The 26,279-nt window shown below is 41.3% G+C and overlaps 1 protein-coding gene across 1 annotated transcript; it reads left to right on the top strand.

Annotated features, from left to right (window-relative positions):
* Window positions 1-2,626: 2,626 nt before the first annotated feature.
* On the top strand, window positions 2,627-19,316 carry LOC130094520 (period circadian protein-like). The gene is made up of 2 exons (XM_056260840.1): window positions 2,627-3,015; window positions 19,196-19,316. Exons 1-2 carry the CDS (start codon window positions 2,627-2,629, stop codon window positions 19,314-19,316), a joined length of 510 nt encoding a protein of 169 aa, XP_056116815.1.
* Window positions 19,317-26,279: the final 6,963 nt, after the last annotated feature.

Below are 26,279 nucleotides of genomic sequence, written 5' to 3'. Positions count from 1 at the left end.
GCATGCTTGACTATGTGCGTGTGTTTTGGATACAGAGTATCTATGCGCGTGTGTATGCATCACTCAGCTCTAGCGTACACGTCTGTTGTTATTTATCATGCCATGAGCTCAGGCCTTAAAGTCACCATCCACCACCACTGTCACCACAACAAATAGTTTGAAAGAACAGAAGAATTAGACTCCAAAAAACATGTGTTAACCATTAAACTGTAATGTTCAAGCAATTGAATAGTCAGGTACAGTAACATTGAAAAGTTTGGGGTCAGTAAGATTTTCTTTTCTTTTTTTTAAAGAACACAATACTTTTATTCTACAAGGATGCATTAAATTGATCAATAGTGACAGTAAACTCATTTATAATGTTACTATTTCTACTTCAAATAAAAGCTGTTCCTTTGAAATTTCATCAAAGAATCCTGAAAAGTATCATAGTTTCCACAATAATAATAAGCAGCACAACTATTTTCGTGTAAGATAATAAGAAAATTTACTTGAGCCCCAAGAATGATATCTGAAGTAGGGGTGTGCTATATCACGATTTTTGATCGTGGACAATTAAAATGTCTCCACAATCTGCTTTTGAATAAATATAGTAGTATCGTGCTACAGTGTATTCTATAAGTTGCAGTTCTGGCGCCTCCATCCCAACATACTGTACAATGCGACGTACATTCACATCACATGTTAACGCAGAGGTGGAGTTACAACAAACTTAAAAATGTTGTTACTTTAAACATTTCATTTGCGTGCTGATGCACTGTTCTAACATTCTGAGCGCATACAGCCGAGGAGCACATGCACTTAAAAGCCTGTCAAACAGCGCCTGGTTACTGGACTAAGTTATCTTTCGACTAAGTTATCTTTCCGTGCCGGTGTGTCCTGGCACGGATACACTGGCACGGACACACTGGCACGGACACTGGCACGGACACCAGTACGAACACTGCCACGGACACACTGGCACGGACACTGGCACGGACACTGGCACGGACACCAGTACGGACACTGGCACGGACACACTGGCACGGACACTGGCACGGACACCAGTACGGACACACTGGCACGGACACTGGCACGGACACTGGCATGGACACTGGCACGGACACTGGCACGGACACTGGCACGGACACACTGGCACGGACACACTGGCACGGACACTGGCACGGACACCGGTACGGACACTGGCACGGACACACTGGCACGGACACTGGCACGGACACACTGGCACGGACACTGGCACGGACACCAGTACGGACACTGGCACGGACACACTGGCACGGACACTGGCACGGACACTGGCACGGACACTGGCACGGACACACTGGCACGGACACTGGCACGGACACCAGTACGGACACTGGCACGGACACACTGGCACGGACACTGGCACGGACACACTGGCACGGACACCATTACGGACACTGGCACAGACACACTGGCACGGACACTGGCACGGACACTGGCACGGACACCGGTACGGACACTGGCACGGACACACTGGCACGGACACCAGTACGGACATCGGCACCGGCACGGACACCGGAACGGACACCATCATGGACACACCGGCACGGACCCCGGTACGGACACACCGCCACGGACATCGAACGCACACCATCACGGACATACCGGCACGGACACCATCACAGACACGGACACACCGGCACGAACACCGGCACAGGCATCGGCACGGACACGACACACCGGCACGGACACACCGCCACGGACACCGGAACGGACACCATCACGGACACACCGGCACGGACACCATCACAGACACACCGGCATGGACACCGGCACAGGCATCGGCACGGACACCGACACACCGGCACGGACATTAGCACGGACACCGGCACGGGCAAAGGCACGGACATCAGCACGGACACACCAGCACGGACCATCACCCAAAAATGAAGATTCCTGTCCTTATTTACTCACTCTAATGTTGTTCCAAACCTGTATTCATTTCTTTCTTTGAACATCAGAACGAACATCGGCACGGACACCGACACACGGACACCAACACGCGGACACCAACACGCGGACACCGGCACGGACACCAGTACGGACATCGGCACGGACACCGGAACGGACACCATCACGGACACACCGGCACGGACACCGGTACGGACATCGGTACGGACATCGGCACGGACACACCGGCACGGACACCATCACAGACACAGACACACCAGCACGGACACCGGCACAGGCATCAGCACGGACACAGGCATCGGCACGGACACCAACACACCGGCACGGACACCATCACAGACACAGACACACCAGCACGGACACCGGCACGGACACCGGCACAGGCATCAGCACGGACACCGGCGCCACGGACACCGGCGCAGGCATCGGCACGGACACCGACACACCAGAACGGACACCGGCGCGGACACCGGCATGGACATCAGCACTGACATCAGCACGGACAACGGCACCGACACGGACAACGGCACGGACATCAGCACGGACACACCAGCACAGACCATCACCCAAAAATGAAGATTCTGTCCTTATTTACTCACTCTAATGTTGTTCCAAACCTGTATTCATTTCTTTCTTTGAACATCAGCACAAACATCGGCACGGACACCGACAAGCGGACACCGGCACGGACATGGACACACTGGCCCGGACACACCAGCACGGACACACCGGCACCGCCACAGACCGTACAGACATCGGCACCGCCACGGACATCGGCACCGGCATGGACACCGGAACGGACACCGGCATGGACACGGACACCGGCACAGACATCGGCACTGACACTGGCACGGACACACCGGCACCGGCACGGACACACTGGCACGGACACACTGGCACGGACACACTGGCACGGACACACTGGCACGGACACACTGGCACGGACACACTGGCACGGACACACTGGCACGGACACTGGCATGGACATCAGCACGGACACCGACACACCGGCACGGACATCAGCACCGGCACGGACACCGACGCGGACACACCGTCACGGACCGCCACCCAAAAGATTCTGTCCTTATTTACTCACTCTAATGTTGTTCCAAACCTGTATACAATTCATTCTTGTGCTGAACACAAAAGAAGATATTTTGAAGATTGTGGCTAACCAAACAGTTGCTGGACCCCATTGACTTCCATAGTAGGAAAATATATACTATGGAAGTCACTGGGGACCAACAACTGAAAACCAACAAATTTTCATTTTGGGGGAAATTTCATTTCGACAATTTTATTTTTAATGTTAATAAAACAACAAAAAACAAAGAGAAAATCACTCACTGCTCTGATAACTTTAATAGTAGGTTTAATAAGTAAGTCTATGTAGTGTTTTATTTTTATATTTGATCATTTAAATTCTTTCTTGAATGCTTCTTTTAAATACAACTACTGTAGTTGAAAAAATAAAGCACTGTTTATTTCATTTGTATAGTATATGTTGCGTATATGTAATGTGTATCTTTATTCTCATATTTTAATAACAGAGAAACGTAAGTGACGTAACGTACGAAACGTAACGTAAGTTTGATTGTAAGTGAAAACAACACATCCTAAAATGAAACGGTTAGAAGAAAAAGAAAACTTTTTTTTTTTTTTGAAAGGCTTGCATCAGTGTGAGATTAATACAACACAAATGTTGTAATGCAAAAATGCAAATGTTAAACATTAATTGTGCCATTTGCACAAAAACATGAAAACTAAATTATGTATTGGGTAAAAGTGGAGTGTTTTAGTTAATTCATGTGAAGTGGCAATTAAAATACATTTAATCAAATTGAATTCCGTTATTCAGTTCCAAGTTTCCAAATGTATGTGTTTTCAGTGGGTTTGAAGCCCATTTCTTAATTTACTAATCACATTAACACTACCCAGTGGTTTATGCCCTTAATTGTCTGTTTTAAGCCACAGAGCTATTTCCTGTAACAGATGTGTGTTAGTTAACAGGAGACAGAAAAGCTGGGAAACCATATAAAACACACAATCCATGCTAGCGAAAAGGCTAGTTGAAGAGAAAATGGTGAGATGCAAGATGTGAAATGAGGACAGAGATGCTAGTCAAGTAAGGATGAAACAGAACAAGAAACAAATTTTCAGGAAATTGTTTCATATTCATGCGACATAATTGATAATTGTACAGATGTCTGTCTGTGATTTCTAATCCAAATTTATGCCAGTTATAAAGACGCACACACACATTAACTGTTTTACAGAAGTTTGCACAAAGATCGGGACTTCCCTCTGCTTTTCAGACACTGTAATTGAGAGACTTTAAAGCATTCGGGCTTTTCCCTGACACACACACACACTGACTCATACACACATGCTTGAGCCACGTGTGAGGGACTTGGAAATTGCAGCTAAACTCTATGAAAGACTTTAAATTTGTAATTTGTATATCTGCTAAAAGCGAGATATACAATCTTTATAAGACATGAACCGAAAAAAGGAAGAACGAGAAAGAAAGGGGAATTCACTTTATCAATTGAGGACACAGTGGAGGAGTGGGAATCTGAGTGTGATATTTCACAGACATCACTGTATGTGTGTGCGACTAGCACTGTCTGACCTTTTACATCACCATGACATCATCATACATTGTCATCGAATGAATTGCTAATTGTTCTATTACCACACATGCATACATATCACATCAGTTACATTAATGCAATGGACAAACACAGTTCATTTAAAGCTCTGAAAAGAATTGCATTCAATCAGCCCAATCTGTTCTCAATCAGTTTTTTTTCCCCCTTTCATCCTGCCATCTGCAAATTTACCCTTTCTGTTTTTTTATAGCTCAAAGTGCCTTCTTTTTCTCTCTTTTCTCTTGCCATATATTCTAAAGAGGTGGATCTTAACTGGTGGGTAAATAATAAAATCATTGGTGCACAAGAATGTTGAGCTTGAGGCCTTTACAGGTCACCAATAATTTAACTGCATTTACCGATACTGATCAAGTTATTTATTTTTAAAGTGCCGCTTGCCAAATTTTAAGTTAATTTGCTGGAAAAAAAATATATACCAAAATACAACACTTCAGACAATTTACATTTTTGTGAAATACAAAAAATAATTAAAACAGTTATGAATAGTTCTGTTGTCACGATCAAAAAGCTTCATGAAACAGGCAACCAGTAAAGCTGGAGCTCACAGTCAGCGTCAGCGGTGATACGTTCAAAAATGAGGAACAGTATGAGGTGGTCGGTGACCAATCGACCGGTAAACAAGGACAGCAAACATAAACAAGTTTATTTAGGTTATGACATCATTGGTCATGTATATGATAATTTTTGTAATTATTTTGGTGCAAATATATCTGCTACTTAGTAAAAGCACAATATTGCCATGATTACATCAAAAATGGTTCCATTTACAATGTGGATAAATACACTTGCCGACCATCATTTGTTTTGTGCAGTGAATTATCTAAGATAATTGCTAAGAGCATGAAACCATCAACATTCAAGAGACAAACCAAACCAAACACTCAAACTATGAACACTGTAAATTGTATGCCTGCTTCCGTTTACATGTTGACAAAATTGTCAATTTTAGTCAGTCTATATTGTCTTAATAATTGTACATATTGTTGGGCATATGCAGGGTCGCCACCTGATGTCCAATGCAAAAAAAAAAAGAAAAAAAAAAAAGAAACAGTGTTTAACTAATTATGCCGTTGGTTTGGTGAACAGTGTTCAAAAATGACCAAAACCTTGTTTTGATAAAGTCTCTAAAACTATGTAGAAATGAAGTGACCGAGAAAAGAAAGTTTTCTTTCATCATTCATCTCATTTTTCAACTCGCTCAGAAACAACTCTTTCGCTTTTGTTTGATCTGTTCCCAAACCCTTTGATGTGCTGTGCCATATCATTTATAAAAATGAAGTGTAAGCACACAATAATTCTTAAAGACACACACACACAGACAAGATATCAAAAGCTGCCCATTTAGACGGATACCAACCGCTCTTCGGTGTAGTTCTACACGCACGCACGCGCACACACACACACACACACACACACACACACACACACACACACACAATGGCAGGTAAGTTAGTAAAACTTTTTCCTTTTCCTCTTTTACAGATACAAATCCCTCACTGCGTGTTAAATGGTGAAACGTGTTTCTTTTCCGAACCGTTCGCCCACTGACACCAAATTCACTTTATTCCCTCATTCCTTTTCTCTCGCTTTTCTTTCTTTCTCTATCTTTCATCCTGCTCAGTGTTAAAGCAGATGTTTGTCTGGCTCTTCCATTAGTATGAGCTGCTGCTGCTGTGTGTGTGTGTGTGTGTGTGTGTGTGTGTGTGTGTGTGTGTGTGTGTGTGTGTGTGTGTGTGTGTGTGTGTGTGTGTGTGTGTGTGTGTGTGTGTGTGTGTGTGTGTGTGTGTGTGTGTGTGTGTGTGTGTGTGTGTGTGTGTGTGTGTGTGTGTGTGCGTGCATGTGTGTTTGAGCGAGAATGAGGAAACTAAAATGACTTAGCATTTAATATTAAACATGTGGGACAGCAATGAACTCTGGGTAATGGAATGGTGCCAAAAATACAGCCTGCAGGTGAAGGAAGGTTGAATATTAACAGGTCTGTGTAATAATAATTGGGTATGAGATCGGTTAGATCAGGGGTCTACATAGGTGTTATACAGCGGTGCTACAGGTAATTTGTTTATGGAAAAAACTATGCATTAAACAAAAATACAATACAAATAATACTCAAATTTAATAAGTAACAAAGTATATAATACTTTAACATGGTACATGTTTTTAGAGGCCATGCATACAAAACTTAATTGTATGTAATATTTAACGGAGCATCATCTCTTGATCCACCAAGAGGTCTTTGGTCGCAAAAAGGTCAGAAGGTCAAAATCATGGACTGACTGATGTATCCCACATTACAGCATTATTGCAAACCTGTATAAAAAGCACACAACACAATGTCCTTCGAGAAAAAAATCTTCAAAATGACAAAATGTTTTCGATATCACATCATCAGTGTCTACTTAAATTATAAGCTTATATTATAAAAATATGAATATTTACTATTGCGTTATATGTGTTAAATATGGTTTTAATATGATTTAGTTTGAGTGTATTTAATTAATTTTTAAATAAATGTCTAAATAAATCAATTTTTTATCTGCATTCACACTATGTAATTCATATTGTAAATACATATTTTACAAGATATGTCATTCATATTGTATGATTACAAAGTTACACACACTCAAGTTCATATTTTAATGAAAGCTTAAGCTACTGCACATTGCAAAATTCAGGACACATCAGCATGAGGCACCATCAGGATATTAAATTTCCCTGAATGCCATGTGGCTAAAGAATTGGTAAGGCCTCAAGGAACTGCTCTTGCTCTCTCTCTCTCTCTCACACACACACACACACACACACACAGCCAAATATCTGCAGTGTGCTTGTGTTGTGTGTGCATGACAATTTTATTTTGTGGTTTGAACTTGAAGTGAATGGCATAGAGCTCTTGAAGAGTTTCTTGGCCTCTATTTTTTAACCTCCCTTTCTTGGTCCCTCAAAAACTGCTCATTTCAGAGGATCAGGGAATGGAACAACGCTTACACACTGACACACATTTTCTGTGGCAACCAGCAGTGGTTACAGCTAATGAGGTGTGCAAGGACCAAGTGGCCACACAGACGAAAACAAAGAGCTCCATCTGAACTGTCCTTGGCCACACACGCTCATGTTGTGTCTCCAGGAGTTAACACAAAGGGACAGACTGAGTCACTGGAGAGAAAGAGCCACTGAAAGAAAAGGAGAGGAAGAAAAGGAGTGTTGAGAGACTCTGGGGGAGTTCACAATGATGGATTGTCCATTTAACCTGCCTTTGAACTGAATGACTATGAATCAAATTCATTTGATTCACAATTAACTCTGTCCAGTTCTGATTCTGATTCCAACAAAGCTTAAAAACGCTTGACTGGATGGCATGGTGACAGGACGTCACACTGAATATAATATAATATAATATAATATAATATAATATAATAAATAATATTTTAATAATTATTCCCCAAGGTACAAGCTCGCGCTCCAGACTGTTTTGAATGCGCTCAGGACCCTTTTCCGCTGATTTAGAGAGGAGATTATGGTTTAGGTGGAGGGTGAACCAACTTCAGGGTAAAGCTAAGGAGATGAGCCTCACCTTTAAAAACACATTTAAATAGATTTCCTTGAAATTGTTTCAAGTTACGTGTCACCGCACAACCTACACATCCCAGCATAAATGCTCCTGATAAACTGTTTGTAATTAAAACGTCTACGTTCACAAACCACTGTTAATTTTAACAGAAAACCAAGCAAACTGTATGCGGGATTTGGCATGGCAGAAAGTCACGTTATATGAAGCTGACTGCACAATGAACCTCTTATTTACATAATAATCTACACTTTTTATTACAATGAGAGGATTTGCGAGCGTGCAGAACTCAGTATCCACTCAAAAAACATGCCCGAGTTTTTGTTCAGGGCGAACTTAAACGGGTGGTTATATTTCACTTTTCTAAGTGTGTAATGTTGCTGTTTGAGCATAAACAACATCTGCAAAGTCAAACCAAAGTGAGATATATTCTCTTTTAAAGAAATAGCTTTTTAAGGACTACAACAAACGGCTGGTAGGGACTACACAAGCTTCCTCCCGGATTAGTGACATCACGAACCCTAAAAGTTACATAAACCCTGCCCCCTGTAACGTGGTTTATAGATTATCATGACAGAAATGCTAATCAATGACTAGAAGATAACTACACATAAGCTACATAAATTCATCACTAGCCATTCAGAAATGTCCTGTTGCATTCTACATGTTGTCACTTCTTCTTGAGTCTCCATCTTTGTCTGACAGTTTGAACATAAAAGGCTAAAAGTTTTTGAAATTTTCAGTACATGTCTGTGTGAGGTAATCGAAGCTGCTAACACAGGAGGTAGTGTAGCTCCGCCCTCTGAGCCGGGAGCAGAAGCTCACTTGCATTTAAAGGGACAGATACAAAAACAGTCAGTTTTTGCTCACCCTCAAAAAGTGACAATTTTAACATGCTATACAAATATCTGTGGGGTATTTTGAGCTAAAACTTCACATACACACTCTGAGGACATCAGACTTATTTGACATCTTGTGAAAAGGGCATTATACCACCCCTTTAAACACCTATGATTGACCATTGTTGTGTTCAATAAATCAACAGATATGCGTTTGGGATTGGCTACATTGCTCAATGCTGCAAAAATGCTTTAAATAGAAACCTTTGACGCTCTACAAAGCGCAAACTAAAATACAAAAAAAGCACAGGATTGTTTGACAAATCTGTTTCCCCAATATGCTATTATTACAGAGAAAATAGAACAGCAGCTATGTGGGCAGCTTTTCCACCTAAAAGCAATCAGAAGCAGCAGCAGGAAGTGGCTTGAGAGAAAATTCCACGCTATCTCACATCCGTGGCCAGGGGAAGACTAATGAACACCCAGCCTTACACGTGCTCCGCCTACCATGTAAATATAAATATAAACATGAAAATAATAATGATTTAATCATATAGTATAAATCACAACAATGGTACTAGCATCTGATACCACCACTGCACAAAGGTACCGCCCCAGTACTTTTATGTACGACCCACACAAACTCAAAATCCTGTCATTCACAGACCATGTTTTTTTTTTCAGTCTCACACTCTGCTTGCTCTTGTCTAACATTGCCTGGCTGGCCAGTGAACCAGAGAAAACACACAATGTGCCAAATTAGTAAAGAGGCAAGCCACACACACACACTCAGGCATACCCAGAGCTCAATGCCACAACACACCTGTCAGCAACAGAGAAAGACTGAGAAACAGAGATGGAAAATATCCTTCATGTTACATGGGCCTGAACCGAGTCAATGGCCCATTCCAAATCTCTGAATCTTAGCGTGCACTAACTAAGAGAGCGTGTATATTTTAGTGAATGCGCAAGGAAGAGTATTTGTGCGGGCATGTGCTTCTTAACCCTGTGTGTGTTGCTCAACAGGGAAGGAGGAAATTAAAATGTGGTTGTGATTAATTGTGATTTTATAGCATGTAATACACACAACCACAGAGCACAGTGGGCATGGGATTGGTTGAAGGTAACTTGGCAGATGTCGCTACAGAAGGAGGGAGAAAGCCATAACGAAAATGAAAAAGAATGAGCAGGGAGGACACACTAATAATTCATGTTCAGAAAAATAAGGCATACATAATCAAATATAGGAAAATAGTTGACCTAAAATAAGAAAATATTTTTTTAATCAATCATTATAGAAGCAATAAGTAGGGTTGAAAATCGAGAAATTGTTTTTCGATTCAAACATACAGTTTGACCAGAGTTATTGACTCTGTGAATCAAAAACATACAGCATAACCAGTGAAGGCTGATTTCTGAACAAATGAATTGTGAATCAAGAATAAAAATCTCTCACTGTCTATTAAAGGGGTCATATAATGGTACATGCACTTTTACAAGTTGATTGTACTGAAATGTGTGTTGGCAGTGCCTGTACACAACCATCATAAAATGATAAAAATCCATCCAGTGTTTTTGTTTTAATCTCCTTATATGTTTTCCCCTGCCTCAAATCAAGCCGTTCACACGTCACACGGTCGGAAGCCCCTCCCACGATTGTTGATTGACAGGAGCGTTTCAACACAGACCCGCCCTCGCTCGTGAGGGAGCTGGACAGGCGCGGTCATTGTTGATATGCTGGAGCACTGTCTATGAGCAGAATGGCGTCTAAGTGATTGTGGTGTTCTGTTCTTGGGTGTAATAACCAACACAGTCATTTTAATGTTCCTAAATCCGAACCGCTTAAGACACAGTGGCTGAGTTTGTTTTCGAAGGGAATATTCCCCACGAGCAACGTCAATGCTTTCATGTTTGCGCGAATCATTTCTCAGCAGACTGCTTTATAAACGAGGATCAGTATGAGCTGGTTTTGCTAAGAAGCTGCTCATGAAAAAAGGATCGGTACCAGCTATTCGTGTTCCTGCTGAATCTCCAGAAGAACGGAAGTGAGTGTAACGTTTTATTAAACTTTATATTAATATTAATCTTTGCAAATCGCTAGCTGCACGCTTCACATTGAATGTGGCTAAGGTTTACACTCAGGGTACATTACGGCATGTTTTCTATGTATGATGTTCTCAATATAATTCATAATCCCACGTTTAATGAACAACGCGTTATGGTTTTTGTGTTGAGTTACAAATGGTGTACACAGACAGAATAGAGAGGCGGGGTGAGCAAAGCTCATTATCATTTAAAGTTTATAAAGCAGTGCTGAAAACAGAGCTGTTTTTGACCAGGTAAAATAAGTGTTTTCTTACAATACTAATGAGAATTTTTAATTAAAGTATATTACAAACTTTTAATTTAGACCCTAAAGAATCATATTAGCTTGTACAAAAATGGCATTAAATGACCCCTTTAAGCCTAACCAATCTGACAACAGAATTTAGTTTCTGTTCAAATATTTTTCCTCAAATTCAAAATAATCATTAAATGTAAACAATAAATACCCCAAGCCTACTACTAAGATTATCCAGCTCATTATAAATGACTGTGCTGAGGCAAATTCTTAATTTACAAAGCACTTTAATACAGATTCACTCTTGAGCAATAGCAATGAACGGTCAGTCCTTTAAAGGGATAGTTAACCCAAAAAATGAACATTCTGTCATCATTTACACACCCCAATGTCATTCCAAACCTGTATGACTTTCTTTTCACATTGAAAAATATTGGTGAACCAAACAGTTTTGGTGCCCACAAAAAAAAGAAAAAAAGAAAGAAAAAAATTAATTTCTCCAAACATAATTGTGTTCCACAGAAGAAAAAAGGTAAGTTATTTTTTTTGAATGGCACAAGCAGCATCAACGTTAAGGGTGTTGCTAAAATGTATTATTGATAAAACAAAGTACTTCAATGTTAGCTGCTTCGGATAAAAGTCTCTGCCAAATGCGTAACCTCCAAAAACGGTGTAAAGATGCCAACATAATAGTATTATCACCACAAGTCAAATTAATTAATTTACAAAACATTTAAGCCAACTACAAAGTTTAAATCACTGAACATATATCAGTTTTTTTGGGTTTTTTTTTACAATGCAGGTATGCATTCAAATATTGAATAGTTTTATCCAGACGTCACTACGCACACCTGACCCCTGTTCCCATCTGTCCTTATCATACAGAACGCTGAGAAAAACATGTCACCAATAAACCATCCTCAGGGGAGAAAAAGAGATTGATAAAACAAGCGCTGCGAGGGGAGGAAAGATTGATGGGAACATTTGCAGCACATGGATGTGCAATATATTAGCACATATATCAGCATTTAGCCCCTCTCTCTATCGCTCACTGTTCACCTGGACAGGTGTGGACTTGTTCTGAAGGACAAGTGCTGGGAATGGTGTTTACATGGGCTCACATAACAGAATAGTGTTCTTTAGTGTGCAGTTATTTCCGTGAGATTGTTCAAGGAAGAACTTTTCCATTTTGTCCGCACAAACAGGAATATTTAGTTGTATCCTTTTAGCAGTACTACAGACAGTCAAAGACGAAAAGGACACACAACTGTAAACATGTAATTAAGTGGTAATCTTAACGGGTAAACACATTCTCAAACTTTCACGTTCATTCATTCCTTTCCACCTCGCTCTTAAATTTTCTGCCCCTATTATTCTGCCTCTCCATTCCTAATCTATGACTCAATAGTATCATTGCAAGAAGGGGCGAGAAATATACAGAAAGAGGACAGAGAGAGAAAGAGGATGAGGAGAGAATGCTCCCTCAGGGTTCCATGTTGTTTGGGCCTGCCTCCAAAACACTCACATTCAAACTCACACTCATTTTTTATTTTGTCAAATCAACTTAGTTAATTTACGAGGTTCAGATAAAATACAATTTTGAGTTTCTGTTGATTAAACCAATCTCCCTCATTGTATTAGCTAATTTTTGTTTTTTTCAATGAACTTAAAAAAGTAAGCAACCTGGTTGCCTTAAAATTTTAAGTTAAACCAACTATTACAGTGCACAAACACACACAAACACACACAGCCTAATGTACAGTAAACCCTCTTTCTATATATAAAGAGATGTACTGTAAGCAATCAGGATTACTGTATATTTTTAATAACTAATAAGTAGCGCTTTTAACACTCTCATCCCCGTCATGTGAGAGTGAGACTAAACGGATAGTGGGAATCACACCATAATGGGTTGACAAAGAGGAGAAGGAGGAGAGAAAGAGGAAGACAGTTCCAAATCCTAGTGAGCTCATGACAAAAAGGTAGGCATTCTTAACTATGCTGCCAACTAAGACATATTATTTTGGCCAAATCCTAAGGCTGCATTCACGGAAAAGGCAATCCCAGAATGAAAAAATAAAAAAATAAATCCAAGTAACTGAAAAGTATAGTTCAGTGTAGCTAACCTGTGTGGTGTACTTTTGTATGAAAAGTCATTAGCTTAGCTACATGCTAACATCAAACTCTATTGAAACCAGTGAAGCTGTTAAGCTTTTACCTTGAGCGCCACATTTTTAGAATGCCATGTCATGTAGGATATGCTGCAAAAGACGCAAGACGCAGGCACAACGGTCAAACATGGCAGTCTAATGCGTGTTTACATAGAAAGTGCAATGGAAAAACAAGTTCTGTGTGAATGGAACTATAGAACGTTCCAAATCACTCACTTTTGTGGTTCCATAACAGTTAAAATGTCGACTTAGAAGTCAGCTAACTATATGCAGGAAGTATGCAGCTCACTAAGTTCTGGAATAAAGTCAGAGTGTTACATTAGAAGATTACATTACCCAAATAACTAGAGGAAAGGGGTGGTGTTAACATCAGCTGATCCAATAAGAGAAAGAGAGTGATGTTTATATCCATTAATGGGATAATCGGCTTGTTTCGGGTAGTATTAAAGCATTAGGATGTATTAAATGTCTGGTGGTTTAGCCGTTGTTGGACAAATGTAGCAGTTTTAGCTGGCAGGTCTCGAAAGCTTATCCTCAAGAATATTTCTGCATTTCACAACCGTATTGTAGGTTAACAGTGACATTATTCTGACTACAATGTGAGTGCCGCCTGAGGCAAAATTCAATACTGCAGTGCTTGCCAGTGTATTGCTATGTGGTTGCTAATGTGTTCCGAGTGGTTATGAAGTTGCTAGGGTGTATACATTTCAATGATATTTTGGTTCCTCTTTTCTTTCTGTTTCCATCTCTCCCTCTCTCAGTGTCACTTTTAATGTGAACAGATCTTTTAAATTAATTTCTAAATTCACCCTGACATCGGTTTCCTCATAACTCATGTGATTTACCCTTGGCATGTACCATGTGCATACGTATCCAAGTGTGTGCGCATGGTAAGCTATTGTTTGGTCTTGTCCCTCTCTCGGTGTTTACACTCACAGGGCCGATGGCAAATGCAAAATTCAAAGTCTGTGTGTGGTTGTGTTTATGTTGCTTATTGATGTATTTGTTTGTATGTGTACTCATGCGTGTGAATCTAAAGGTGGTCTTTGTCAGCAGGGTTCACACCTGCTGTACTAATAGCTCCATCTGCATTATGGTCAGTACCTGTTGCATATCCTGCAAACAATATTTCTGGTGTGTGTGCTTGTGTGTTACTTATTTTTCCTTGAGTATCACTGAGAGGCCAAATCTAAATTCCATAAATAGTGAACAGAAAATAGAAAAGAAAAGGAGGGGCTTGTAAAATTGATGCCGATCTGTTCACTTGACCTGATTTTTCCAGGAACAACCTCAAAACAAAGCTTGCATGTGTGTGTTGTGCACATCTGTTTGATGTTGATTTTTTTTCTCTTTTGCTTAAAAGGATAATCCACCCCAAAATGAATATTCGGTCTTTACTGATACCATTCCAAATTTATGACTTTCTTTTATTCTGTGAAGCACAAAAAAAGTGAATTTTTGACGATAATCCCTGCCAAATAGTGAAATGAAGTATAGAGTTTGGATGTGATGTCAAACTTTAAAAAAGCATCATAAAAAATTCTCAAATTATATATATATATAAAAAATGTCAAGACTTTTTTGCTACCATACTCTAAAGCCATACGATGGCCATATGTGAGCAACAGAAATACATTTAAGTTTTCATTTCAGGTGAACTATTTTTCTTTAAAGGTAAAGTGTGTAATATCTGCATCATCAAAAGAAATTCCCCAAAAAATTTGTACAGTGAATGTTTTTTTCCCCCTGAAATTCACCCTGATTAATCAGACATTCCTGCCCCAAAACTTATGCCACTAGTTAGGCCAATGTTGCTAGGTCAGGGATGCAACAAAAAAATTCTTGACATAATACAGGGGTAAAAAATGGATTACTTATAGTTGCTTATGTCTACATATTAAGATGTGATAGGAGAAAGTGAAACAAATTACACACTTCATTGTGACAAAGAGAGCAAGAGAGCAAAAATGATATAATGTGGCTATAATGTGGAACAATAAGTGTGTGTGTGTGGGTGTGTGTTTGTTTGTATGAATGAGAGAGAGAGAGAGAGAGAGAGAGAGAGAGAGGAGAGAGGAGAGAGAGAGAGAGAGAGAGAGAGAGAGAGAGAGAGAGAGAGAGAGAGAGAGAGAGAGAGAGAGAGAGAGAGAGAGAGAGAGAGAGAGAGAGAGAGAGAGAGAGAGAGAGAGAGAGAGGAGAGAGAGAGAGAGAGAGAGAGAGAGAGAGAGAGAGAGAGAGAGAGAGAGAGAGAGAGAGAGAGAGAGAGAGAGAGAGAGAGAGAGAGAGAGAGAGAGAGAGAGAGAGAGAGAGAGAGAGAGAGAGAGAGAGACACACATGTCTACCCTACACTTGCAGGTAGACATGTGCAGGCTGTATCTGGACCCACAGGACCTGCAGTACCTCTCTGAGATATAAATCAGTGTGTGTGCGTGCGTGTGTGTGTGTGTGTGTGTTCTACATATCAGGCACATTCAGTGGACAATCTTTTTCCACTTTCACACAAACACGCACATTCCAAAGTTAGGGTAAAGACATTTTTCTTGCAAACAAATTTCCAACAAACAACCACAAATTTTATGATTCTAAAATTCTCATTCAACTTCTGCAGGACAATGTCGTCCCAGCAGTCCTTGCTTCACCTGCTTGTTTTAGACGCGGGACGGGGCGTTTTTACTGCTTGATAAATATAAGCAGCACAGCACAAAGCTTCATGTGCTCACCGTCTCCTAATCAGGACCCAAAATAGATAAATATTAAATGGTAAATGGACTGCATTTATATAGCGCTTTCACAGACCCAATGGCCACCAAAGCGCTTTACAATTTGCCTCACATTCACCCATTCACTGTCATACACCGACGGGCGACGGGAGCCATGCAAGGCGCCATCCAGCTCGTCGGGAGCAGCTGGGGTTAGGTGTCTTGCTCATGGACACCTCGACACTTGGTCAGGTGGAACCGAGGATTGAACCACCAACCTTCCAGTTTGTAGACAACCAACATGAACCACTGAGCCACTGTCGGATGTCAAAAAGATAAAATCTGATGACATGATCACTTTATTTAGTGTTCATGTAAACACTATGTTCAGATTAATCAATCGAAATTATTTCATTCCGATTGAAACAAAGTGTCCATGTAAACGTAACTTATGGCGTAACTATACACAGCTCCTTTTATTGTTTCTTGCAACCTTCTCAGCTCAGGGTTAACCACACCTTGAGCAACCTAATGACCTAAAGCCTAAGGAACACGTTTTGACCCGCGCACTGTGTATATGCGAGCACATGCTTCACACACAAACACACACTAGTGTCAATCTAGGTGATATAGGTGAGTGTTTTAGAAAACTATGTAAACAATTTAATGGTATTATTTCCTTCATATTTGATAATGACTAATATCAGAAAGTAGAACAAAGTGTGTGTGTGTGTGTGTGTGTGTGTGTGTGTGTGTGTGTGTGTGTGTGTGTGTGTGTGTGTGTGTGTGTGTGTGTAAAAGTGTGTTTGCATAACCCGACCTTTTGCGATAGGTCTTTACACATACCTTGGGGATAACTCTGATTGATGTATGAGAAGATAGATGGATAGAGGTATGGAAAAACGGGTAAGAGAGCAGCTGACTCTGACACCCAGGGAGTTCCTGGTGAAAAAAATGCAGCCCTGTAGGACATGCTAGATGAAAATCTTTCTAATCTGTGCTGCTGATAAAGATGCCCGATCTGAAATCATAACCATAAATCTGTAACGGCTGATCTGATCTGATAGCATAAAAGTGATCTGAGGAGGAAACAGTTCCTGTTTTGGAAACGTTTACATGGATTTAACCTTTAGTAAAAATGATGGTCTCAAAAACTTGTGTAAAAATTAATGGAACAAAGAGAGAGTTTTACCAGTGCTCCAAATTACTCTATTTTTTTACTTAGAAAATGTAGCTTTTTCAAATCTTAAGCCAAGAATTAAGATGAATTACAGCAGCTGGTTTTAAACATTACACGTAAATATACGGGCTGACTTCTTCAACGAAAGTAACACAATGACATTTACTAGTCCTGACCTAGAATGGTAACTCTTACACCATCTAACCAGGCACGACATCTTTTACATAAAAATCTGAATTTTTTGTCCCAAGAAGCCACAAGTAACAGGTCATTTTTGACAGTCGCTTAGTTCCCATCCACTGGAAAATATATAACTGGTCTGGAAAATCAAAACTGTATATTTAAGGAAATTACTCAGGAAATTACTCACTGCACTGCATCTTTCTGACACACAACAACAGTAGCTGACAGCAGATGAATAACGGGACCTCCATCTTTACTCCAAATGCCGGTTCAAACATGGAGCGACTTAATTCAGCAAGTTAAACTTTTCAATGCCATACTTGTCGCTGTTGCTTATGTAACTGAAAGTCAACAGAGCCAGTTCTAAGTTGAACACTGATAAGTAGTGTAAATGACCTTTGTAGGTCACCTTTTATGAACACACATTCAGGTACATCAGCCTTTTTTAGTCTGGTTCCGTTTTAAAATCCAAACATTTACCTCAACAGTTGGGAGTACATACCAGATTTTCACACAGAAAGATAATTATAGACTTTCTCTGTGGTATTGAAAGTTGATCCTCAGTAACGGTACAAATCAGATAACAACCACTTTTACTACATTCAGAAAGAGAGAGAGAGAGAGACAGTAAGCTGTAGTGAAAAGTAACTGGGGCAAAACCCAGATGAAACTGGAGACAAGACAAAAAAATTTGGTCTGTCTAAATTCAGTCAAAATATTCAGTCAAACAAGTCTTTCACACACACATACACATACGGTACACTCCTGGGCAAAAAAAAAAAAAAAAAAAGGGCCAAGTGTGCTACTACTTAAAAAGCCATTGCTGACTCAGAAAACCATCAAAGACAGAATTAAGTTTTTGGCAGAATATGGGAAGTTGTGTGTGGAGTGATGAATCACAATGAAACAAGAGTTGCATGGTGATGCTCCAGAGCGGTGGTGTCATTGTGTGGGGAACCTTTTTAACTGCTGGTATTGGTGAGATACTTCAAGGTGAAAAGTAATTTAATGCTTTGGAGTACAGGAGAATATTACAGAATGGCTTGCTTCCAACAAATGAAAAGTTATTATCTAAAGAGGAATGATCAGATGTTATTTTTCAAAACAATAAAAAATAAGACAATGCTCCTGCCAAATTCCAAAGACAACCAAGAAGTGGCTTGAGAACAAGTCCATGAGGCTCATGTTTTGGCCTGTTTTCAACTACTACTATGGGTTTAAAGCCATTAACTTTAACACTGACTCATCTTCCTGTAAATAGCGGTTTGCAATTCCGTGCTAAGTTACTTTATCTACAGTGTTTGTCCAGTTCTTGCTAATTTCCAGACCATTGATTTGTGATTAAAATGGTTAAGACCATTAAAAGACCACAAAATATTTTGCCATTGGCTTGGCCCAATTTTTATTTATTTATTGGATTTACTTGTACAGCCATTAGTGGTGTAAATAGTAGCTGAACAAAAGTGTATTGGAACCTGAAGGGATGATGTCCAGAGAATTGCTCCGATTGGCTAAATACAATACTTCAGTCATAACTGAGGGGGGCTTGAGTGAACTAAGGTCATTCTGAGTTTTAGTTCTTTGGATTTTATGAAATTTGTTTGTCTCAGACCTGTTACCCGGGCTCAAACGAGAGCAGGTCTGCAGCCACTGCCAGACTTGCACAGTAGTCTGCTGCAGGGCGGGGCCAAGGGCCCAAGAAAACCACGCCGACAACGTCGGTTTGAGTAGTATCTGGGTACTCCAGTCCCTGAGACCTCACTGGACGGCCTTGAATCCCAGAGAAAATTGGGGAATTACAAAGGAAAGACAAGTCATTGAAGTCATTGTTTAAAAAAACTGCTAGTGGAAAAGTGTCAAATCTGTGTGATGAAAAGTATGTGATTGTGAATGATGTGATTTACTTGCAAGCCAATGATGTTACTCGTTTAATTGTCTCTAAATGTTGTAGACCCCTTGTCTTGCACCTCGCACACACCGTTCAATGGGCTGGTCATTTAGGACAGCAGAAAACATACACTCGCATCAGTTCACGTTTTCATTGGCCTTCACTTTACACTGATGTACAGATATTCTGCAACATGTGCAACATGTCAGAAAACCAGTGCTGTGTCCCAGCGGGGCCCTTGTACCCTCTCCTTGTTTTCTCTACTCCCTTCACGCGCATCGCCATCGATATTGTGGGACCAATTGAGAGGAGCTGTGCGGGACACCTGTACATCCTGGTGATATGTGACTACGCGACCAGATACCCTGAAGCCTTCGCACTCCGTTCCATTACCACCCCAAAGATCATCCAAGCCCTTGTGCAGCTGTACTCCAGGGTGGGAATCCCTGAGGAGATTCTAACAGATCAAGGTACAATCAAGGTTCACATCGCGGCTAATGGGGTAGCTTCACAGCCAGTTGAGTATCACAGCCATCAGAACCAGCGCATACCATCCACAGACAGACGGCTTGGTGGAGAGATTCAACCAGACACTGAAGAATATGCTGCGGAAGTTTGTGTCAGACACGGGACGGGACTTGGACAAATGGCTCCCATTCCTGCTGTTTGCTTACCGAGAAGTACCTCAAGTTTCAACCGGTTTCTCCCCTTTTGAGCTCCTATCTGGCTGGCAAGTTCAAGGACCCCTGGACCTGATACGGAAGAGCTGGGAGCATCCTGCTTGCAGAGACGAGAAGGGTATCGTTCAGTATGTGCTGGAGATGAGGGATCGGCTTGAACGTTATCAAGATCAGGCAAGAGAGAACCTGAAAGAAGCACAGATAGCTCAGAAAACGTGGTACGACCATAATGCAAGAAAGAGAGACAGCTACAGCCGGGGCAGAAGGTACTACTACTACTGCCAACATCGACCAACAAGCTGCTGGCTAAATGGCAAGGGCTGTACACCGTAGTGAGGAAGATGGGACCGGTGACCTACGAGATCCACCATTCAGATAAGGGTAAAGCCAAGCAGACATATCACATCAACCTGCTCAAAGAATGGAAAAAGCCACCTGTAATGCAAGGGACAGCGATGATGGTGAGGGAAGTGACGGAGGGGACTGATGAGGAACCAGAATTCGAAGCAAAGGCATAGAGAGAACCAGCTGAGGTGAACCTGGAGCACCTGAAGGACCCCAACAGGGTTCAGCTGCTACGCCTTCTGGAACGGATCCCTGCTTTGTTCCGCCAGCAGCCGGGGAGAACAGAGCTAATTCACCACACAATCCACCTCACTGACCCAACGCCTTCAAGACAGCGACCATACAGAGTGCCGGAAAGGCTAGTGGATTCCTTGAAGGAGGAAGTAAAGACTATCCTCGAAATGGGAGTGATTAAGCCATCAAGGAGCGAGTGGAGCAGTCTGGAGCAGAAAGATGGAATGCTACGTGTCTGCATAGACTTCCGCAAGCTAAATGCAGTCCCGTTTCGATGCTTACCCCATACCGCGAATAGATGACTTGCTGAAGAGAATCGGACAGGCCCGATACATTACCACCCTGGACCTGTGCAAGGGGTACTGGCAGGTGCCCCTCAATAATGAATCCAGACAGTACACAGCATTCAGAACACCGATGTGGCTATACCATTTTACAGTTCTTCCCTTTGGCCTACACAGGGCACCTGCCACATTTCAAAGACTGATGGATCAAGTTCTTCAGGGATGTGAGGGATGGGCAGCTGCTTACTTGGATGACGTGGTGATCTTCAGTAACTCCTGGGAGGAACATCTGGAACACCTGAAAGATACCCTGAGACAAATCCAAGAGGCAGGACTCACCCTCAATGTCAGGAAATGTGAGTGGGCAAGACAGGAGACCAGTTACCTGGGGTATCACCTGGGCAATGGCAAACTGAGACCCCAAGTGGACAAAGTGGAAGCTATCTAAAGGAGCCCAAGGCCTAAGACAAAGAATGAGATGTGATCCTTTATAGGCCTGGTGGGCCAGTATTGGAGGTTCATCCCTAACTTTGCATCCATTGCTACACCGCTTACTAACCTGCTGGTGAAAGCAGCAAGGAGCCCGATTCAGTGGACCGAGGACTGTGAGGCAGCCTTCAGATCTCTCAAAGAGAAGATGTGCTCCAGCCCGGTCTTACAAAACCCTGATTTCACCCAGAGATTCCTGGTCCAGGTAGACGCCTCAGCCACAGGAGTTGGGGCTGTCCTGGCCCAGGGGGATGGGGGAAGGAAAATATCCAATGGTCTACATCAGCAGGAAGCTGTTGCCCAGGGAGACCAGGTACTCGGCTGTGGAGAAGGGGTGTCTCACCATCAAGTGGTCACTTGAAAGTCTAAGATATTATCTCCTGGGGAGGGAGTTTAATCTGGAGACTGACCACAGAGCACTAACATGGATCCAGACAACGAAGGACCACAACTCTAAAGTAATGAGATGGTACCTAAGCCTCCAGCCATATACGTTTAAGTTACGGTATAGACCAGGACGACAGAATGTGGTTGCCGTGCCGACTACCTGTTGCGGTACCCGGACAGTACGCGACCAAGAGAAGAGGGAGGTGATGTGAGAAAGTAGACATTCTCGCTGGGCACAGCGCACACACACACACACATGCCGCACCCACACGCACACTTACTCACCACACTGATTTCCCACCTCAACTCACCACACTGGTTGTCGGCGGAGCGGGTGCACACACAGCCCCAATAGCCCATGGACAGTTTCACACACTATATTTCCCTGCCGCAGTTATATACTGATCATACATTGTACAGCACACGCAGTTTTTCTCGTTTATATGTCATGTATCCTGTAATTGTTTGTCGGGTGTCGCAAGTGTTTTGGTGCAATCAAACTGGCTGGTGGCGCCGGCGAAACCGATCGATTGAGTGGCTCCCGCTTATGATGTCACTGTTGGCGCAGCGCCGGCGCACTATGTTAGAAGTCCGACGAAACCATTTGTGTTGTTTGTAGAGGGGCTGACAAATGAGGGAGAAAGTGTCAGTCATATGTGTTATTGTGTTTTGTTATGTGTTTTATGGGGCCCTATCTTGCAATTGGCGCAAATGACTTTGTACACTGACGCATGTATCATTCCTATTTTGCACCCGCGCAAAGCGGACTTTTCCCTCCACAGACACACGTCGGTTAACTAAGAAATACACTTGCGCTCCCCGGGGCGGTTCAGCGCAAAGAGGAGGCGTGTTCCGGCGCAAACTTTCCCTCATGCTATTTTGCTGTTCTATAAAACAATTGCGCCACTGACCAGAAAAAACCTAGTCTAAAGTCAGTGGCGCGTTGCGCGTTGTTCATAATGCTATTTTAAGCGCGCATGCTTGGCCATAATGTAGCGGGTGCAATGCGCATACACTTTGATTCTCTCATCAACACAGATGCAGCAGTTTTTATTTTTGCAAATCATACATTATAACAAGGAAAAATATTAACACATGAGGGAAATCATTGTGGTGTCCATGAAGATGTAAAAAATTTAGTTTTTTTCCTCCCACGCCTGTTTAACCAACGCTGATTTGGGTGGGTTTCTCCCATCCCCATACAACGTCACTTCTCTGTCTTTCACGGTCCTGACAAGAACGTCGGTCTCCTTGGCTGTGAACCGCTCCTGGCGCGCGCCTTGTAAATCCGCCGTTATAATAGCAATCCGCCATGCAACATGCGCACCTGCTCTTAAAGGGAATGTGAGATGACGCTCTGATTGGTTTATTTCACGTTACGCCCAAACCACACCTATGAATAATGAAGCTACTTCAGACCAACCCCTTTTAGATATGCGCCAGGCGCAAGAGGCATTTATCCCACCGGGAAAATAGCAACAGCGCCGGGATCCGCCCACAAAGTTACATGCGTTTTGCGCTTTGACACTTGCGTTTCAGATCGTTAAAATAGGGCCCATGATGTTTTTATGAGGATTTGTGTTGGAACCTGTGTTTATTGTATATACTGTATGTGAAATCTGATTCACATAGATGTGAATAATGATTTTAATGACCAAATAAATGGTACACCCAGAGAAGGGGCGGAGTCTGGCCTATAAAAGACTCAAGTTTAGGACTTGTTAACCAAGTCAACAGCGAGCGTGCAACTGTGCCGTGAGCAAACTACCAGAGCGAGTATATTGAAGATACCCTTCGTGTATATTTTGTTTATATATATTTTTTTCATCTTTATTTCCAGTTTGTTTCTTTGACACTTTATATATTTGGGTTTTGAAGATTACACTGTATATATCTTCACACCATCACTCGTGGACTTTTGTATATATCTTCGGTGCTGTAAATAAATTACACCTTGCACGACAGTGCTGTTGTGAGTAGAGCCATCCTTTTCTTTTTATATATTTATCACAAATGAACCTTCACGCTACCCAAAGCAGATCTCCAGAGGTCGCTTTGTGACACTCTTATACTTGGTCATACTAAATAGAGTTACAGACTAGGAACACCTTTTGCTTTGAGTTCAGTGTGTGGACCTTTATCCATACCAGCATCCAAAATAGACTCAATAGGCAGATGGTGCATAGCAATTTACCAAATGTGCTTTCACTCACACATACAATGTGGACACACCAAGAACCTGTATCCACACCCACCTACACAAATACCAAGAGCAGTAGACACTGATAAACTCGATATGCTGTGAACTGCGAGCATGTGTTTGTGTGTAGTAAGGTGGTTTTGGATGATCTATGGGCCATTCTGCAGAATGATGGGATAGCAATCTTACAGATCCAAAACACACACACACACACACACACACACAAACCCCACTTCAAATATTTTTATAAAATGGTCTGTCAATTTCTTTACAATCCTTCCTGTATCTGTCTGTATTCAAAACAAACACTCTGAACTGTTGTCAGTGACATACCGAAATCCCACCCATCCTGCCACCTGCTACTCAGTCATCTCGCACTTTATTACGGGCTGTAAGTAGCTATGGCGACGGGCCAGGTTGGCAGGTGAATGTTGAGGTCACTGAGGTGGGTGGGGTAAAGCTGTATGCCCCAGACATCACCGCACCACACACACTTACACATTAACATCTCCACAGAAACGACCTCTGCACTTCCGGAACTCATAGCTTTACAATCTACAACCAGATGCTGCCACAGTGACACACCCATTTATACAAGACAAACTCTTTGAACCACAAATCTACCATTGCTGTGGTGTTTTATACTTCAATCTCAGAATTAAAAATGAAATATAAAAAAAAAAAGAAACACACCCATTTAAAAGTTTGGGGTGGGTAAGATTTGTTTCTGGTAATAGCATTACAATTTAAAATACCTGTTTTCTATTGTAATACATTTTAAAATGTAATTTATTCATGTGATGGCAAAGCTGAATTTTCAGCTTTGCGAGTTTCATTACTCCAGTCTTCAGTGTCACAAGATACTTCAGAAATTATTCTAATATGCTGATTTGCTCAATAATGTTTCTTTATTATCATCAATGTTGAACTTGTGCTGCTTATTGTGGAATTTCTTTTTATCAGCATCCTTTGATGAATGGAAAGTTCAAAAGAACAGCATTTATTTGAAATAAAATTTCTTGTAACAATGTAAAAGCCTTTACTATCACTTTTGAATAGAAGGGAAATCTTAATAAAAAATAAATAAATGAAATCTTATAGCCCCCAGTAAGATTAAGTGGTCTCAAAGTTTTGGACATCACTGTATTTACATTTTTAGTCATTATCATTATCATTATTATTAGTAGTAGTAGTAGTACATTAAATATAATTTTATCAACTCAATCCTATAAACTCAAATGAGGTCATAATCTGAAAGGTCAATAAACCATGAACATTTTGAAAACAAAACCTAGTGTTGATGCCAACCAAGACAATGACACAGCAGGCATGGCAACCACGGGAACAATCAAGCATATCTTTGTTTACTGCCAAATACACACGCTGACACAAACTCTCAGAGAGAAAGAGAGAGAGAGATGAGCATACGAAAAGAATAAAACACCATATCGAATTGGCAGAATGTGGCAAGCGTGAGAAAGAACAGAAAGAAAATAAACAGAGGACACAGGACAAGGTTCACACGGTGATTAGGATAAAGACAAAAAATACATGCTGCAAAAATGGTTCTCAATATTTTTTTGTCTTGTTTTTCTATAAAAAAAATAAAAATAAAAAAATATATATATATACATACAGTATAAGCATTCTACAAGATAAATATCAAAATAGTTTTCCCCCTTGTTTGAAGCATAAATCTAAATTTTGTAAGATTTATGCTTGCAACCAGAACAAAATAGCCTATCTATTAATATATATCATATATACAGTATTATTATATATTATTAATAAAATATTTTCACCTATTTTTTTCAGTTATTTAACTTGTTTTACGGATGTTTAGATGTATTTCTGTAAAACAAAACAAAAATCCTGCTTTAAAATGATTTTTGCAGTGCATACAACATTCACACACCCATCCCTCACAAAACCCTCTTTTTCCCCTTATTTCTCGGTTCTTCATGTTTCTCTTTCAGTCATTCATTCATTATTCAGTGTAGGAACACAGGTGCACCTGTTTCAACTGACTCTTTTCAGACTAGCAGCTACAGTCAAACACACATAATCCCCAACTTCGCTGACACGCACACACACACACACACACACACACACACACACACAAACTTCAGTAACACCCACCAGCTCGCTCACTGAATGTCTGCCCTTTAACAGAGGGAGGAGGAGGCA

Source organism: Rhinichthys klamathensis, unplaced genomic scaffold, assembly GCF_029890125.1.
Source record: "Rhinichthys klamathensis goyatoka isolate OS25496 unplaced genomic scaffold, OSU_Roscu_1.1 h1tg000180l_1, whole genome shotgun sequence".
NCBI lineage: Eukaryota > Metazoa > Chordata > Actinopteri > Cypriniformes > Leuciscidae > Rhinichthys > Rhinichthys klamathensis.
This window is presented reverse-complemented; position numbering and strand designations above follow the sequence as displayed.

What these genes read in the sequence shown, in the direction of transcription:
- LOC130094520 (XM_056260840.1), top strand. Translation starts at nt 2,627, where the DNA reads ATGGACACACTGGCCCGGACACACCAGCACGGACACACCGGCACCGCC. An exon ending in ACCGCCACCCAAAAGATTCT is followed by an intron (nt 3,016 to 19,195) that starts GTCCTTATTTAC and finishes TGTTTGTCTCAG; the next exon opens with ACCTGTTACCCGGGCTCAAA.